This window comes from Ambystoma mexicanum, chromosome 2q, assembly GCF_040938575.1.
Source record: "Ambystoma mexicanum isolate Mex_15411 chromosome 2q, UKY_AmexF1_1, whole genome shotgun sequence".
Lineage (NCBI taxonomy): Eukaryota > Metazoa > Chordata > Amphibia > Caudata > Ambystomatidae > Ambystoma > Ambystoma mexicanum.
In genome coordinates, this window is record NC_090924.1 from 1,073,323,574 (window position 1) to 1,073,343,152 (window position 19,579).

Here is a 19,579-nt window from a genome sequence, read left to right on the forward strand (position 1 = left end):
CTGGGTAGGATGGGGAAAAGTAGGCATAAGGATGGGGGTACCGAGTCTCACCCTTCGGTATCTAACTTCCACTCTCTGAAGACCGCCCATCCAGGTGATCCTCCCACACTGGTCCACCCCCAAGAACTGGCTCCAATAGCGATGGCCATGTTCTGGCCACCTAGATGACAGATCCCCGGGGACTAGCGAGTGAGACACCTTCAGGTTTCTCAAAAATAGCCAATCCATACTTTCAGCATTTGCAGCAAAACAGCTGAGGCAGTTCTGTGTTTCTAGCACATGAGAACGGGGCTGTAATATTCTTTAAACAGCCTCCATTCTATGTGCAGTGTGGGTGTTGGAAGGAGGGAAGAACTGGCAGTACAGAGAGAAGAGGAAGGGTGAGCAAGGACAGGAGAAGAGCAGAACAAGGCATGAATCAAAGGTGTAGGTACAGGCTTGGATAGGGGAGGAGGGAAGCAGAAAGTGAAAGGAGGGAGAGGAAAGCAGCCAATCCTGGAGTGGGGAGTACAAAGCAGAGGAGTTTAAAAGTTGGAAGGACTGACAAATGACCTGAGGAGAGGAAAGTGGAAAGACCTAGAGAGGAGGGCAATTAAAAAAAACAGACAGTGGGGATTTTGGAGAAGGAAAGAGGAGGAGGAATACAGTGATGTAAGAACATGAGCAGATCAAGAAGAGGAAGAGAGTAACAGTACAGAAGGATGTAAGATCAAAAACATGAAAAAAGGAATAGACTAAGACAGATGTGAAATGGGAGAAGGAAGGAGAACCAGGCATAGTAAATGAGGCCAGGAAAGCAGAGTTACCTAAGACCTCAGGAGAGAAAGAGGCAGGACAAGAAGTGGGAAAGAAAAAGGATCTAGAAGGGGAAATGCAGAACTCCGATCATTGTGGAGTGTTGAGGAGACAACTGAGAGAATAGACAAGACCAGGAGGTTTAGGAGGGGTACAGAGGTGTCCTGTGGAAGAGGCACCCCACCACCCAGAGCTAGCAGCGACTGTGTCAGACTTGACTGCCTGTATCCCAGAGATCACAGCAACAGTTCCCTGAGTCCAGTGAGACCTGTCAAGTCTTTCCCAGCTGTGGCACAATCTGAAGCAAGCCCAAGTCCCATAAGCCTGACAGGTGGAAGGGACCACCTGCAAACTCAAGATGTTGGCCCAGACCATGACGGAAAGAAACCCATCAATTAGGCCAGGACTGAAGTACAGAGGGCATTTGAAATCCCATTGTCTGTGAGTGACTTACATTTGACCACCAGGCGGTTGAGCCCAAGGTGAGTGATGGATTGACTGATGGACTATGGTCTGTAAGCCAGCTGCAATGTTCCCTTTTGATTTCATTGGATAGCCCTCATTAATACCCAGCCCAACCATATCTGTGGGCCTGTTTGCGTTGTAAAATATTGTTTGTACCCTATTTTGTGAGTCTTGCATTAACTGTTGGTCCCACGGTCATGACAGTACTCAGATTTGACAACAGAGGAATTAGACCAAGATAATATACATAGAGAAATTCAAAGTCTGTACAGTGAACATTTAGTGTTAATGCTATAGTTTCTAAAATAGTAGTGCGCACCAATATGTTTTGGTGATAGTCAACCCAACCCAACTATAATGCCTGCATGCTGTTTTTCCTGATCAGCATTGTGAACATCTCATGTGTGGCATTGTAACAGAATTTGTGTTGGTAGCATAGTACAGTTCAGATATAATATGTAATTTCTGTTATTTCACTTATATAATGTGACGTGAGCTTCATCTCAAAAGGGTTGTCTTCATCATGGACACAGTGCCAGTCTCCCCTCTTGTGGTTTGCGAGAATGGCTGTGTGGTGCTGATTCAGGTGCACCCTAGGTCGTTTAGAGTGGATAGCTGTCATGTTTTGCATTTATATTTATTAAACGTTGGGGTGTCATTTTGAACATAAATGACATACATAGGCAGCGAAAATGGTATATAGAGAGAGTCTCGGTGTAGGGTGCTGTTACAAGAGACCAAGAAGTTCGGAGTCACATATTCTAGTGGACTGAAATGAATATCACACATGATTTGAGCCCCAGCATATGACAACTTATATATTCACATGTGGAATGCTGTGGGTGGTACCTGGGTGAATGCTCCACGTATGGCGGCTAACCCTGGGCTACTGAAGAGTGGATGCCTCCCCGTGTTATTGTAACCCTGCACAAAATTGGGAGTTTGCCAAAGACTGGATATTTAATCCGCAACCTGAAGAAAAAAAGATGAATGAAAACGAAAATAAAGCTGTGCTGATATGTTTTATATAATGAGGTGGTGTAAATTCCATGAAGAAAAAAAAATGTGTGTTCATGTTCGTTTTATTAGGAAAATCATTTTACTCTAGGCTGAGCTTTAAAACAAATAATAGCCCTCCTCAATGTTGTCAATATTTTACAAAATTAAGAACTCAATTTTATTATGCAATTAATAAAAACAATATTAATACACTACACTTCGATATAGAAAATGTTTAAAAACAATACATCAAATTTTACATCAATTAGTACAAAACTGATACACAATGATGTGCTTTACACATTGATGTTCTAGTTGCCGTGACCTGATTACTCATAGTGTTGGTCACCTAGACTCATTTGTCACGCTATGTTTGTTTTAACCCAACTTCTATAAGTTTCTGTCTTCTATGGCTTGACTCTGCCGGACATTCATCAGGGGCAGAAAATGTGTGTATCGTGGATTGGCTTGAGATGGATTCCACTGCTCTATCTCCCTTATCTTCCTGAGGATCCCTATAGGGATAGAGACGCAATTAAAAAATACTTTAACGGTCTTATGACTAGACCTAGCACAAAACTCCCCCAGCTCTGGGTAACAGGTTCGATCGTCAATAATCTACCTGCGTGGTGTAGCTGAGTATAATACATCCGACGACAATGCAACCGTTTGTGTTACTCTAGTTGTCTTTCCTGTACGGATGAGTATCAGCTTATCCTCATTCGCCTCACCTATAAGGCAAAAAACACACACCCACTTACAAAGTTGTAGTTTAAACAATTATAGTTTAAACAGTCTCCCAAATGTCTCAATTACTAATATGCTCGTTTTATTGCCAAGTCAGCCTGTATTTTCTATTTTATGTATGTGTCTTCCTGGTATTTCCCTTTTAATACTGCCTCTTTGTTCTTTTAAATGAAGTATATCTGCTTATTGTCCTCCATTGTCCCCCTTCTCGTTTTTTCTGCACCTTGTTTGTTTCAAAAATGGTGGGCGGTGGTTCAGTCCGATGTGAGGGGGATCCACCTGCTGCCTGAGGAGAAAGTTTAATTTGGACAGCTGCTCCGCCCCTTGTTGTTTGCCAAGGTTGGAAAATTCCAGGAGAGGATATAAAGCGCATGGTTTTTGCCGGGTTAAGAGAGAGAGACGAGACGGTCAGTAGAATCCCAAAGGGTGTTCCTGCTCTTGGGGTTAGTGCAGACTCGTCACTGTGTGGCCTTGTCCTGCCTGTTTTGGAAGCAGCCTCTCCCAGCCGGGGAATTGCAGCTACCTCCACAGGATTATTCCTGTCAGAGGTCGCAGAACCGGCCCATTTCCCATCCATTTTCCCGTTATCTACAGTGAGGTAGGAGTGGGAAGTTTTGCGAGGGAGGAGGGTCTACTGTGAGAGCAGTTCATGCTCACTGTGAAATTAGTCCCGTAGGTTAGTGGTGTGCCTACGCTGCTTTCATTTTGAGAAAAAAAGGGAACGGTCAGGGGTTTTGTCCACCTTAGTAGGAAGTAGAGATACTTCATTTATATCAAGGCTGCCTTACATTAACTTCGAGTGGCTGTTGCCCGTATCATATTGGTGGCTAAGAGAGAGGGAGAGGGAGAGAGAGAAAGGAGACTGATTTGTCCCATTTCATCCTCCCCTCGACAGAATTATTAGTGAAAACAAAACCACCCTGTACTTTGTGACAGGTCACTCACCTCTCATTATAGAGTTCTAGAGCGAGAGATGAAGCCTACTGTGCTCCACAGGGGTTTTACAGCAGTGTATGGTTTTGACAGATTGTGTTTGTTTTTCTGCGGGGAGTATTAACTCGTATGGAGATCCGTATGGTTATTGCCCGGGTTGTTTGAGGGGTGTAGTATCCTGATGTTATGTTTGATTGTATGATGAAAATATCTAGTAAAAGTGACACAACACAAAGACCACAAAAATCACAAAAATCACAAAACACAACCAAAAAAGAAAGAGGTTGTGGTGCGAGAATATACACAGCAAAAAGGCTATGTCGAGCTGTAAAAACAAGAAAACACTACCAGATGTAAGACTATTCAAACGCATAAAGATGGTAAATTTGATGCAATCTGAAAACTCCTTTAACAGAGGAGCACAAAATGGAAAATCTGTGCTGCAATCCGAAAAAAGCTTAACATTAACATCAGATATCTTCATTGAATAAAAACAGAAAAACCTTGCCAGTGTGTACAACTACTACCACACCTCATGGCCTACAACCTGTGTGCCCTCCATAACAATTTAAAACCAAAATTCAACTGGCGTGCATATAATTCTAAATATTTCCTCACATTCACCGCCTGGCACCACAGAAAGAACCCTTTGTAGTAAAACGCTGGGAACAGTGAGCACTGGGGTTCGAGGGGCTGTGTAAAGCACAGAGCTGGGGTGTGGATTCAGACCTGGTTTGATTTCAGCATGCACTTGATGTGTGGTTCAGTGAGCCTGTTTTACCGCAGCATCTTAAATACGAGCAAAGCGAGTTTGCGACTCTTGCAGCACGACTCGAATCACGCTTTGAGAGCTGCCGTTTAGAGGGTCTGTTCTGGTATCAGAGGAGATCATTCTCTGGGGTATGGGGTCTGTCAGAAGAAAACCCTGGCACATTTGTAGCATTTTGCTCAGATTTTCGTTTTTTGTCAGCTGTTTGGCGCACACCCAATTACGGGGTATTCCTCTGACAGATCTTCTTAGGAGGATTGATGAAGATTTTGTCCTTTCATAAATGTTTGTGGGCATTAGGAAAGAGAAAGAAAAAATCGTACGTTGGACAGGACGTAATCCGTACACTCCCTGTCCTAGGTTTCCGTGCCTAACGCTAAGCAACTGGTAAGGTTTCTCCTACTTTACACCGGTATTGCCAGGACCGTATTACTATGGTCAAGAGCTGGGGACACCTTTTTTCCCCGCTCTGCCAGTTGTAGGCAAATATCAGTTGAGTTGGAACAGCCCAGGTACCATTGGGGTGTTAGTGTTAAATTGTTTGTTCGTCTCTCTCATGGGGATTTCGTTCTGCTGTGTGTCTTTGTGTCTGTATGGTCGACTGCAGCTACCATGGTTGCCTCTAGATATTTACATATTGAGTAATGTACAACTTCTGGGAACACTTAGAGGTGTTTGGTGCTGCATATTCTGTGAGAATATCCAAAATGCATTGCTCGTTGTAGTCTAATGTGGTAATATAGCACCTGTATTTATAGTTATAGATGTATCTACATATATAATGAATTCACCAACATCTGTCTAATCAATGCATGTTGCACAGTAAGGTGTGTGCCCATTCTCCTGAATTCCTAGAGGTTGTCAGTCAATCATACAGGTCTCACCCATCCTAATGTCTAAGGGAGCACACCTTACGTTATTGTACTGCCTTACTTGTAACTGAAGATCTCTACTGGACTTGAGTGGAAAGCGCATCATTAATCATTCATCATACATGCCTGCACCCTGATTCATCCTGCAAGTGTTCCATCATTACACACCCCCTTCATCTCATCCGGTTAACTTCTTCCACCAGAGGTGATATGGTGCAACATGAGGCTTGTGGCATGAAAACGACAACAGGCATCACAAACGAAAGATGTGGCCTGTCAAGAGAAGGGTTGTGGGCTATTTCTCTGAGCACCCAACCAACACCCAGAACCTATTGCCTGACAGCAAATGGGGTACATTATCTTAATGTGGTCGTGCTATAGTAGGAATCTGTGTGCAGCCTTCAGGATGTATCTTTGAATTCCAAAGTGGGTGGGGTGCGCCTTGCACCCTTCCAAAGTTCATACAATGGATACCACTAAATTGGGGAATAGTGAAATCCTGCTACTGGGAGCACTATCATGCTGCAAGACTGCCCGCGGTCTGGAAACAATTGCGGGAATGAATGCTGGTAATACCGGCACAGGCAATTTTTCTGGACTGGGGAAACACAAGTTTGCTGGTAGGGGCAGTGAACTATTGGCAGGCCTGACCTGCCTGGAGTTCAGGCCCCTCCTGGCAGATAATATCTGGAATCACCAGCACCAGTACTGCCAGTGTCAGAAATACCGGCAATCCCATCCCTCAGGACTCCATGGAATGGGAATTTACCGGCATCTCTACCACCCATAATATCCTGGTAATACTGGGATATCGGGCAGCGGAGACGGTAAGGCAGTTTCATTGGTATCCCACCGGTAATTCTGGTTGGATACCACCAAAATTGTAATGAGGGCTACATGACGTATAATGAACATAGGATAAATCATATTAGAGTTGCTTTAAAGGCAAGGACCAGTTTTTGAAATTAATAGAGTGGAACTCTACATGGACATACATCAAGATGAACTCTACCCAAAGGTCTGTGTAAAAATGATACACGCCCCTTGAAACACCTGTATAGAGGAGCGTTATAAATTCCATATCACATCATATCACAGATACTTCTTAGATTTCCGCCTTAGTTTGTGAAACCCAGCAAATGTGAAAGCACGGTAAGTAGAGACAGGAGTCATGTTATTATTCTGTTTCTCTAGGAAGGGCATATTTTTCTATATGTATCCTATGGCACACCTCCTCATGCCCTGCGCAAATGAACCAAGATGATAACTTAGAGAAGAGGAAAGGACCCAGTTGAGCCACATACACTAAAACATTGTGCATTGGTGGGTGCCAACAAAGCACTGATTTCCTTCTTGGGATTCCAAGTGAGTCACCTGAGCAATGCTTTCCTGCTCTATGATGTCACTTGGAACCTCACGGTGAACAATATTCCCATTACGGATACTTGTCCAGGTGCCATTATATATGCCATTATATATGAGCCATTCATGTAAAACCTTTTGCTTACACCGGTTACAAAGAGGTTGGTGTCCAGATTTCCCCATGTTTTAGCAACGTTTGGGTTTCTTGTTAACCCTTCTTTCACCAAGTTAATCTTCATAGTTACAAGATGTTCTGCTAACTGAAGCTTCTTGTGAACTATACTCTTGACCATGACTCTGTCTCTGTTTACTTAATGCGTAGTCGTAGTATCGCCTGTTGTTATCAAGCTCCTCCAGTCGTACAATAAAACATGTACTCCTCGATTCAGCAAGGAAACCTATCTGTCCGATTCATGCTTCTATATCAGTGCAGCTCGCTTTGCTCATCACTGACTCTGGTCTAGCCAAGTATGAGTCATCCATTGTCATCACAATCTGGGAAGACAAAGGGGACACCTGGCTTCAGCAGACAGAAGGCTGGTGTGCTCAGCTTTCAGGTTGGCAGCAGTCCCTTGGGCTGTGGGTCTTGTTTCTTTGCTTACTGAGATGCAAGGGGTCATCATATGAGCAACCCTCTGGAACTAGTAAGCAACTGCTGTATTCTTTGCCAGCATTTGACAACGATCTCTGATAAAGGTGCACAGCAGGAGAAGAGAGCCATCACAAGAGAACAAGTGACTTGACCTTGCCTTGTAGCGAGATGGCAATTAATGTCAAAGGAGATGGCCAAGGACTAGTACGTAGTACTCCTGTCTGACAGAGAGGTTCCTGTCATTTCATGTCCACTGAGTTTCTTACCATTAAAGAACTTCCCCATGGATTGACAAAGGAGCAGCTGGTTTTCCAGGTAAGGATAGCCAAGTACGTGCCAGATCTCAAGGACAATGCCCATATAGCTGTGACCTTGATTAGAACAGTACAGTTAATCTGAGGCCATTGAAATGCTAGATAAACTGTTCATTCGGCCTCTAAACACTGGATGTATGTATTGCATGTACACGGATGCCTGCACTAATTTGTTATCTGTCCTCAGGCATTTTCTGTCCTTTTTATTTGTAACACACCTGTGTTTGTACCCAGATGCTGCCTGGCACGCTTCCTTCTCTTTGCATTTTGTATTCACTTTTGCACTAATGATAGGGACTAGGTTGTGGGTTACTTGTGTGCTTCTGTGCTCTTCATGCTTCTACCTTATCCACAGGGCTTTCTCCTCTCCTTTTGGTACTGTTTCTGAGAGCCTCAGAAAATACAGTGGTTATGCATATTTCCAAGGTGATTTTGCAATTTGCTGTAAAGATGTTACTTAAACTATGTCTAACCCTCTGTGTCCTCATCTCACTTGATCTCTCTTCTGCCTTTCACACAGTCAACCATGCCATCCTGCTCAACCGTATCCGTGATAACCTGGGTATCACCGGTCAGGCCCTGCCGTGCCTGTCTTCTTTCCTCTCTGATCGACCCTCCCAGGTTCAACTTGGGGCCTTCCTCTCCTCCATCTCTATCTCTACCTGTGGTGTGCCCCAGGGGTCTAACCTCTCTCCCTGGATGTTCAACCAATACCTGGCACTTCTTGCCTACCACACTGCCGCGCTCTGCTCCAACTTCCAGTGCTATGTGGATGACACTCAGCTCTGACTGCCTGTCCACCATCCAGGAGTGGTGTGCCGCCAATGATCTCTGCCTTAATGCCAGCAAGACCGAGATTCTCCTCATTGGCACACACGCTCCCTCCTTTCCTGCCACTCTCTGGCTGGCCTCTCTTGGCTCTCTTCCTGCTCCCACGTGTGAGGTTAAGAACGCCGGGGTCATATTTGACTCCACACTCTCCTTTGCTCCTCACATCTCTGATGTCTCTAAGAATTCACACTACCAGCTGCACCTCCTCAGAGGTATTCTTCCTTTCCTCTCCTTCCCCCAGAAGCTCACTGTCTCCAGAGTTCTGGTTCTCTCCAGGCTGGACTACTGCAACAGCCTCTTTCTAAATCTGCCTGCTTCTACCCTCTGCCCTCTGCAACTCATCCAGAACAGGACTGTGAGAATTGTCCTTGGCCTCAAGCCTAGGGAGTATATCTCTCCAGGACTGAAATCTCTCCATTGGCTCCCAGTAGCTGCAAGGATTAAGTTCAAAACCCTCTGCATTGTCCACAAGGCCTTCTGGGGCCTCAATACCTTCAACACTCTCTTCCTAAATATCTTCCTTCTCAAGTTCTTCGCTCATCTGCCTCCAACTCCCTCAGGGTCAGTCGCTTCTCCAAGCAACGAGTTGGCAGTAGATATCTTTCTTCAGCTGGGGCCTCCCTCTGGAACAGCCTCCCTGCCTCCCTGAAACTTGAGGATAATCATCTCTGGTTCCGGAAACACTGCAAAACATTTCTCTATGCTTCTGCTTTTTCTCCTCCTCTCCCCTGCTAACTTTCTGGCCGAAACTGAAACTGCACTGGTTACCTGGCCACCTTCTGATGTTGGGCCCAGGTCCCCTTCCCCACCAGTCACACACCTGCACTGCCTTCCTGGCAACCCCCGCACTTGGGGACTGTTTCTGTATCTCTACAGTCCCACTACCAGAACTTGACACCTGTTGTCTGCACTTACCCTTGCACTTGCCACCTGTTGGCCATACTTTTACTTACTGTTATTATTCTATTATGTACTGCACTGTCCCCTCCTCTTCCCCCCTGCACTTTCCCACTTCCCCCTTCCCATGCACTTGCGCGATCTGAATGATACCTGGCCTAGTAGGATCGTTGTCTGTCTTCCCTCTGTTCCCCCTCCCTTGTCTCGTTGCGCCTTGAAACACTTGTGTATAGGCTCATTGTAAATGCCTTATCATACCATATAATATCATATGTGGAAAAATGTACGTCTTTGGAGATGCTGTACAATGGCTGGATCGTAACTTGGTTAAGAATAATGATGAATAGGTAAGGTATGCTGAAAACAGTACAGCAATGGATGACAGAGAGCCCCTACCACTCCAAAGAGATATGTTGTCTGATGGCGTCAACCTGTTGTAGATAATGGTACCTCTTTAACTAAACTTCTGAGATTTTCTTAATGGGCAAACAAAGTAGGAAATGAAACCGTAAAATGTGTTGAGATCTTAAAACATCCTACTGAAGGCCAACAGGGAAGTTGACTGTTCTCAAAGTGTAAAATCTACACCGACTGCCAGTGAAATGGCCAGGAAAAGGGCAAATCGAAGAAAGAAATGGCTCACTAAATATGGCGTAACATTTACAAGTTGGTTATTGAAAGAAAAAGGTTCCTGAGTCGAAGGCATATTTCGATGACGTTTCAGGAACGGAACAATCGGCTATCGATATAGCGGATATTAGGGTGATACCTGATGATAGATGTTCCAATCGTGTAAATGACATCTTACAACTAACTGCAGGATCTTGCTCAAGGTCCGCAGGACAAAAGCCTGCAGTTGATCATAAAACCTTTACTATAAAATCCTTATTTGTTGATAAACGGATCAAGAGGATTAACATATCTGATCCATTTCAATTACTGCAACAAATTCTGCTATTGTGAGAGATTTCTGCTTTGTTGAACCACTTGAGTGTGCTAACTCTAATGTTTCCAGAATACATTGCTACTCGGCGGAGACTGTTGTAATGTTTGGATCCCATTGAACAAATCTTTTGAAACGGGGTATGACTTGGATGTGAAGTGTGGGGTACCTGATGTATAATCAAATAGTGCCTATAAAAGGCACCCTGGCAACTACAAATGCCAGCAGGAGAACAGCAATTAGAGAGTGCCCGCAGGATGAATGAAGCCATGAGTGCAACTAGCTTTCAGGGTTTTTGCCAGTAACGTCCACTGTGTGTCCATGAATTTGTAAAATTTCATCCTGGAACACTGAGGGCCATAAGCATGTTTTAAGTACGGAGGGTTCCTTGGATACGTTGCTGGCAAATGATTATTTTAATACAAGAGAGTTGGCTTATGCCCAACTTTCATGTTGATTGGCTATCATGTATTTCAAACTCCTGCAAAGAAGGCGGAGGCAGGTCAACCTTTTTGGAGGCCTGCTTATTGGTGTCAAAAATGTTATGAAAGCTGTCAGAGTAAATATGCCTAAAACAAGTAGATACTGTTTTGGTATTTGAGATCATGCTGAATTTAGAGGAAACACCAAAGAGACTTCTGATCCTAAATGTATACGACCTTCCCCCAACCCCTGGGGTTCATGGGGAAATTGAGACATTGCAATCGTGGGAGGGTTTTCAAATGCCCACTGCGCTTGACAAAGAGGACATAACAGAAGCTGAAAATGTATGTAGTAAAAGTGTTATGTTACAGAATGCTGTCAATAGACAGGGACGGTTTTGGCTGGATTTCCGGGAGGAGTGGGAATTAGTCGTGTAGAATGGGCATACCAATGGTGATTGCCCTGGTAAATTTACATGGACTAATGGTAATGGAAATGCCACTTTAGGTTACTTTTTTGGAAGCCAAGATCTTGTACCCTGTGTCATCAAATTGTCGGGTATTAGTAATAAGAACAGTGACCACAGTTTATATCACCTTAGGGTCAGTGATTCACCCAAAATAGAGGATGTTGATATTTATTAATGGAGGCGGGAATCGAATTCGTTGGTCAAGAAGAAATGTAGATAAAGTAAAAGACTTTATAATGAATTTAGATAGGGCCTGGTTATCACATTTACAAGAAACGTTGGCGAATTAAATAGAATCAGGGCTATAAAAGCAATTACTGTATAGATAAATTAGCAAGAAAGAAATGATGATATGTTAGATAGGCAGAACGAGGGTAAAATATTTGACAAAGAAGTAAAAGATGCTAAACACGTTATTATGAGAAAAGCAATTAGGGAAGATAAAAAGAAAGATCTAGAAAATTTAAGGTAAGTAGCACCTATAAGGAAGCTTAACAATAAATATCGTAATTGGGTAAAGTGGTGGAGATGTTTGTGTAGGAATACACAATGGCAAAAGATGACAACTGTATTAAGAAGTGGTGATTCTGGCCGTATCTGGCAAATTCTAGGAATGGCTAAGGGACAAATCCTATAAGCGAAGCACATTGGCACAAATATGTTCTCAAAACCTTTCTTTCTGATGGATATCCGACCCAAAATGGAACTTGGAAAATACATTGTATTATTGTTTTTAATATTGACAGAGAAAGTATCAACGTAGCAATTAAAAAGTTAGATGGATGTAGACCGCTGGGCCCCAATGGCCTGGCCAATTTAGTGCTTCGGGGGGGACCCAGTGACCTGGCACGTATTTTAGAAATATTAGTCTAAAAGGCTTGCACCAAGGTTAATATGCCGACTCCTGGCGGCATTCAATATTGATACCTATTTGGCTATTTATAAAAAAGGTTTATGTTTGGTATCGTCCAATTACAAATTATCTATGTTAGACAACACTGGTAAAATCTTTGCTTCCTTCTTATTGCAAGAACCTTGGGCTGAGTCAGCACAATTATTAGATACCCTTGAGACAGTTTTTAGGGCTGTGTCCGTCACCACCCACTAATGAGAAAGGCCCAATGCAAACAAAGTCTGGTTTTACATGCAGTATTTGTACATTTCCGAGCTGCTTTTGATTCTATGAATAGAAGCAGATTCTGCCCGAAATTGGAGAAACCAGGCTGCCCTGTGTGGTTGTAAAATATGTTGGAACTGCTCCATGAAGACACCCATGTTCACGTGAGGCTTAATAGCAGAGGGATCGCCAACACCCTTATTCCGACGAATAAGGGGGTTAAACAGGGCTGTGCGTTGGCCCCTCTGCTATTCAATTTATATTTGGCTCACTCGTTCCTCCAGTTACAAAGAGTTTGGAACTGTCCCCCAAGGATTAGTCAGTCACACGTCATTTGTATGTCATACGCAGATGACATTGGGCCTCATTACGAGGTCGGCGGTAACTCGCTGGCGCCACCAGTGGGTTGCCGCTTACCCTGAAATACTGTTTCCGGCGCCTGACTTCCCGGTGCCACCGGGACATAACAAGCAGGCATCGGATTTGGTAAGTCCCCATTCCCATGGAGTCCCATAGGACTCCATGTGGATGGGGTTGGGGACTCAGAAGCGCTGGCACCATTGCTAATGGTGCCAGTGATTCTGTGACAACTTTGCCTACCAGGGCCGTTACGCCTGGCATTGATATTGATATTGATATTTATTTGTATCGCGCTCATACACATGTGTTTCAGAGCGCGACGAGGCAAAGGAGGGGAACAAGGGAGTACAAAAACAACGATCTTACTAGGCCCAGTGACACTGAGAACATGCAAGTGCATGGGAGAGGGAAAGGGGAAAGTGCATGGGAGGGTGAAGAAGTGGAAAGTGCTGAGCAAAGGAATACATAGAAATAATAAATAAATACATAATTAGTAAAAGGCAACAAACAATGGTAGTGCAGCCAGCATGTGGCAAGTGCTAGGTATAAGGCAAAAGGACAGGGTGTGCCTGATCAGTGCAGAAAAAAGGGCGAGGCTGTATAGTTACAGATACAGACCCCAGTGCAAGGTATCCCCAGGAGCCAGTGCCGGTGGGTGGCAGGATGAGCAGGTACCTGGGCCCGAAAGTCAGAGGGTAAGCCAGGTGCACGGTGCTGAGACAGAGAAGACCAGCAAACGAGAGGAGGAGCAAAGGCAGAAGAAAAGATTAAGGTCTTGAGGTGCTTCCGGAACCAGAGATGGTTCTCAAGTTTCAGAGTGGCAGGGAGGCTGTTCCAGACGGAGGCCCCAGCCGAAGACCGGGATCTACCCCCAGCTCATTTCATCGCACCCGGTAGGGTCAGACCTGCTGGGTGGGATGGCCCCTGCAGGAGGACTTGTAGTGTGGTGGCCCGGAAATAGGGGTGCCGGTAATCTTATTGGCACCCTTATTTACGGGCTGCCACACTCGTAATGAGGCAAATAGTAGTGTTTGGCCATACTTCTGTGGGGATTTTAAGAACCGAAAAGGAACTTTGGGTATATACTAATGAAAGTGTTTGAGTAATAAACATGCAAATAAAACCCCAAATATTATGCAGTTTGCTAGTAAGCTCTTACCAAAACCTAATGTATATGAATCCGCTGCCCAAATTGGGCACGTAGAAAACTACACATATCTTGGTATACTGCTCTGTATGGTTAAAGGCTATGCTGAAATGACTGCTCTTAAATGCATGAAAGCTATGCAGTTTACTGTGCTTATTGACAAGTCCCTGAGACAAACAGCAGGCTATAGTTTGGAAGGCATTATTCTGCTTTATAAGCAGCGTGTTTGCCCAGCGATACTATATGGCATCGAGGCGCTACCTTTAAAGGATTTACATTGCTTAAAGGTACTGGAGGATATATTTTGGAGAAAACTGTTAGGCCTATCACAAACTGCTCCATGGAAATACTTAGATTAGAAATATGGTTGATTTCCTTGCACTGTTTCGCTCTGAAGAGAAATGGGTTCTTGTATTTAAAGGCCATAAAAAAACAAATGTCCATGAAATAAGAAGTTACACAGGGTTACTGTAGCTTGAAAGAACTGAATGAAGAGTTATTTAAAGATATCTCATGGTGTCCAGGATGGGATTGTGATTATCATCTGCTTTAATTGACCTTTAAAAAGAAAATTGATGCCTGGGACTGGAATAAAATGTCTGAACTTTTAGCTACCTTAAAGGTGTATTGCGGACACCATAAGAGTTGTACATAATTATAAGGTCACACAATGATATCTGCTCCCACGTCGGTCCCCGGCAGTTCGGAGGTGTTTTCTGTTACTGCAGATAAATCAACTCCCTACTTTAACAACTTGTGGTCCCAAGCTTAAATTACCCCGTGGTAAAAGGTTCTGTCGAATTTGTAACAATGTACATATTCCCGAAACTGCAAAACATGGGTTAACAGAATGCAAGGAACTGGGTACAATCTACATGTGTAATTTGGAAAACTGTCTATGCAACTATGATACAATAAAAGTAGCGACTTCTGGTTATATTCTTTAAACTCAGGGAATACTTCTTTGAACATAGCACTTTATAGGATTTGGTTACAAGTTGTAAAAAGATTGGAAATTGAAGGAAGACGTATTTATATTTATTGCATGGCTCGATGTATTGATCTTGATCATAGATATAATATGAAAAACTGGCAGAAAACATTGTTTTTCGTCTCATTATTATGTACTGTATTTGTATTATCTGTTCCTAAATTGATGTATGAACATAAGGTTTGATTATATTTCTGTGATATTGTCAGTTTTTTTTGTGAAACGTTCGTAAGAACTAAACAAATTATAAATAATTAAATAAACAAAAAATAAATAAATAAATACATACACTGCAGGTGCATCAAAGTGATTTCAGAAACGGTTTATTATGAACCACAGAGACCTGTCTGCTGCCCCCCCCCCAGCACGATTGCTTCCCCACTACAGAGGAATTACCACATAAAGCTGTAACACATTTAACTTTGACCTTCAAAGTTGACTTTACTTGGATGGTGTACTTGGTTGGGGGCATGAGTCAAATAAAGGGCGGAATTCTGTAGTGACCATTCAACTCGGGTACACTAGACACACATGGCAGCTACTTGACCATCAAATAGAAACAAGCATTGGCAATGTCAACAGTTTGGGCTTTTGTATAGGCATGGGAAAGCCACTTGCCAGGCACCGCCATTGATGGTAGCAGGGGCAAAATGGTGTAAGTACCTGGGCATCTAATAGTAGTGCCTGGCAAATGCATAACAGAAGCCAAGACTGTTAGCTTTGCCAATGCTTGTTTTTACCAGGACTTCAGTGAAGGAAACGCACGCTGATTATAAATCGAGTAACTGAAGGCAGACCTGGTTAAACGCTTGTATCACAGCAGTAGTGGGTTTACAACTCCAAAATAAGTCATTAACTCTCTGAAGACAGCTTTGAAAAAACACTGGCAGGCACTTTGAGTGCACATTTTGATGGTAAAGCGTGATTCAAACTATCTCAAAGAGTTCCCATGGGGCAGTGTTGTGGTTGGGGAGGGGTAGCAACTGGGCGGGAAAGGCCAAATGGATAAGCATGGCCATGGGCAGTCAATGGGTGTGCAAATAACCAAACAACACCTAAAACACCTACATGTCTCCCTATCTGTACTCCAATGCAATAGAGTTGGCTTATAGGTGCTGTAAGCAACACCTAATAGCCCAACTAATAATAAAAGAAGCCAGGGGTATGGTGTCATGAGATGTACTGCAGCAAAGGGTGTTATGCATTATCACTTGTAGAGAAACATACATATCACCAAAGCCTGCATCCATTGTGAACCAAACTGCACTGATGAGCGGTATGATTCGGAGATGTATTTAAGATGACATAAAAAAAAGAACATGAAGTGCCATCATAACCTGAAGCTTAGTCTGGAACTTCCAACTATAGCCTATAAGAATCAGAGGTAGTTATGTGTTACCTTATAGTAAGAATTCTCGAGGATTCAACATGGTACGACATGCAATTTAGGAGAGACAAGTGAAAGTGGAGCTAGCTGGTGTTCAAGAAGCCATGGACCTGGTGCGCTCTGGCTTGCCCCGACAGCCCTGGATCATTCTCCTCGGAGGAGGAGTCCCAGCTTCGTCTGGTAAGACACAAAGTCCAGTGATGGCAGTGCAGCTGTTAGTGCAGATCTACTGAATGGTTTGGACTCTGAGGCCTGTGCTACCCCCACCCTGACAGAAGTGGCCCAAGATGACAATCTCGTATCTTGGGATGGTAGAGCCGAGTAATCCAGAGTTCTTGCAATGTTCCTGGCTACGGAGAAGGGAGCCTTGTCGGCAACCACAATTTTCCCCTTGACTAACCGTGTACTAGCACTGCTGCATAGGGCCCTCAGTTAGGAGATGTCTGTGGTGTCGGAAATACCTATTGGGAGGGCTGCTTCAGGTGGCTGATGTTCTCGGGCATGGGGATCCTGATCTCTGCGTGTTCCTCCCACTTGATGACTGCAGCACATGGTGCTGTTTTTTTTTACTTCTTTTTGCCTGACAGTCGATATCGCTTGACAAGAGTTCCTGGAGACCTGTTAAGTGTAGGAGTGCTGTTTTGTACACGCTGAATGAACTTTCCCTCACCGGCACATCCCTGCTGCTCATCTCGAGTAGTGTTTCGGCAGGTTCAGCGAGCAGAGAATGCTGTGGTGTGGAGCTTGAGATGCTGGTAGATTCGGGTTCACCCTACAACTCTTTCAGCGGAATTGTATGCCTTCAGCTATAATAAACCGGTTTCCATCTTGCTCCCTTTGGACATAAACCCATTTCCTCTGGCCAATTCCCCATCTGTGTGCTCGGCTACGAATGGCCGCAATTGAGTATAAGGCATGTTCAGCCATAGGAAAGTTGTATGTAGCCCCCAGGTGTGTTTGTGTATGTTGGGATAGGAGGAGCAGGTTGTTTTAGAAATGTAACTGTGTTACAGCAAGGAGGTACCCATTCTATGCAAAAGGGAGTCAGGTGTGACGTGACGTCCCCTGAAAATCTAAATTTGACCCAACCTGAGGATTTTAGCGACAAGTTAGACCAGCTCAAAGGATTCTCCCACAACATTGTTTTCAAAATGGGTGGTGGTACCCAAGATACATAGGTTCTGAAATGTATTTGTGTTGCCCAGGGAGGCACTTTGGTCAGAATTGGACAAGCTCAGGTCAGCCATCCTCATTGCAGAGATTCAATTGTCTGAGTAGTGGTCGCTGGTGGGGTCTTGCTTGCACGGCCAACGGGGGATTAAGGATGCATGCAGATTAACCTGAGCTTTATACCTTTGTTCCCCTTCCAAACATTGAGCTGTTATCCTTAATGTACCAGGCGGTCTGATTTTCAAGGTTTTGTTCTGTACTTGCCATGCCTACAGACCAGCTTGCATGAGGCATCACTCCCTCCGTCCTCCTTTCTAAACCTGCTTGGTGCTTTCATATTTAGCAGAATGCCCTTGGGGTTGGCGTTGGTGTCAGCCGGGTTCCAACGCCACATGCAAGATTTGTTTAGTGTTATTTCAGGTATATGTTCCTTTCAAGACGCCATATTGGTTTGGGGAAGAACAGAGCAGGAACATTAGAGAGTGCCTGCAGTGTTGGGCATTTTGCAAGGCAGGGTTTTTACTATCAATTCTATCTTCGATATAGCATTGATTACAAGGGAATCAGCCCTCAAGAAGGACTGGCAAAGTCACGTTTCAGGATCCTGCCCCTGCTTTCAAGGAGCAACTCAGGTTATTCCTCAGTATTATGTCAAGTTTATTCTCTTTTATGCTGAGAAACCCATGCACATGAGGGAACTCCTGAGGAGGCATGTGCTGTGTACATGGTCTCAACAATGTCAAGCAGAGTTGGAAGATTAAAAGTGCCATGTGGACTTGAAGTTGGTGCTGGTGCGTTGTTGCGTCAGTGGCGGAACGGGAAACATTGGCCCGTCGCATTTGCATCAAGGTCATGTAGGGACACGGAAAAAGGTACCCTGTTATCGAGAGGGAGACTTTAGCGGTTTGATGGGCATGCAAGCAATTCAGTACCTTATTCAAGGGTCTCCCTAGCTGATCAGGACCAATCACAAGCCCCACACATATGACATGACTTCCAAAGGACTAAACACTATCCCTCCAGACACTGGAAATCGCATGGAAGATCCATAGGCATATCATTTTGTGGTGGAGTAGGTTCCGGAGGAAAGAAACGCGGTTTTTAAACACAGGGTACTGTCTGTATGGGTAATGTGGTATTCATTGTTGGGCAGTGGATTTTTCTGGAATTTATAATGACCAGCTCAGAGTGATGTCTGTTTTATTCGTAAACTGTGTTCGAATACGCTTACGGGCCACGCAGGCTCTAGCTGTGCTCCAGAACATGTGCACATATGAGCACTAGGAACTTGTGGCACATGTTTAAAAAGACCTCAATAGTTGATAGTGACTTGACGCAATGAAACCAGTACCTGGATATGTCCTTGAGGTTTTTCTTTAAGGCAACACATCCGCTTTCTTGATCTTCAAATGTGTGTAATAAGGTTGTGTTCCCAGGTCAGGAGTGACTGGACATCATTGTAGGTTAAAGCATGCAGCGGCTCCAGAAATGGGGCCTGGGCTGAGTCTGCAGGCTATCAGCCCGCTTGCAGTCTCCAGGAGCTTGCATTTGTTACTCTGAGCACTTGGGGCGAGAAGGGGTGAAGTGCAACTCGGCAGACTCGCAGCTGCAATGACCATGGATCCGCACGTGTGCATTCGCCTGCTCTGATTGCCACCAATGTCACAAGTGCAAAAGAGAATCGTGACAGAACAAATCGAGCACACGACGCTATTCAGCGAAACTATTCTAATGGCCTCTGGTATGGTAACACGTGGTGAATTCTTGTCGCTGTTAGGTCAGGTCCCCATCTTCCTTGCAATTTGATTATAGAGAATGGTGAGGTGGGCTTATAGAAATCCCCATCCCTGCCCCCCCCCCCCCCCATCGCTCCCGCATGCACAAGACTCTTGTTCCAAAAATGCTATTTCATGTTAAAGCAAAACATGATGAGACATCCGTCCAAATAATACTATTATTTTCATGGCATATGCATTAAAAGAAACTGAATGTTCAC

The 19,579-nt window shown here is 44.2% G+C and overlaps 1 protein-coding gene across 5 annotated transcripts in view; it reads left to right on the plus strand.

Moving 5' to 3' along the window:
* CDK14 (cyclin dependent kinase 14) overlaps window positions 1-19,579 on the plus strand; it is a 2,372,392-nt gene that overhangs the window by 751,842 nt on the left and 1,600,971 nt on the right. Inside the window, exon 1 of one of the 5 annotated variants that reach the window (XM_069648416.1) lies at window positions 7,477-7,849. The exons of the other annotated variants lie outside the window; for them this stretch is intronic. Within the exon in view, the coding sequence (XP_069504517.1) occupies window positions 7,781-7,849 (69 nt within the window). The 5' untranslated portion in view covers window positions 7,477-7,780. Of the gene's footprint in view, window positions 1-7,476; window positions 7,850-19,579 lie in introns of those variants that run through there. 5 annotated transcript variants of the gene reach the window in all.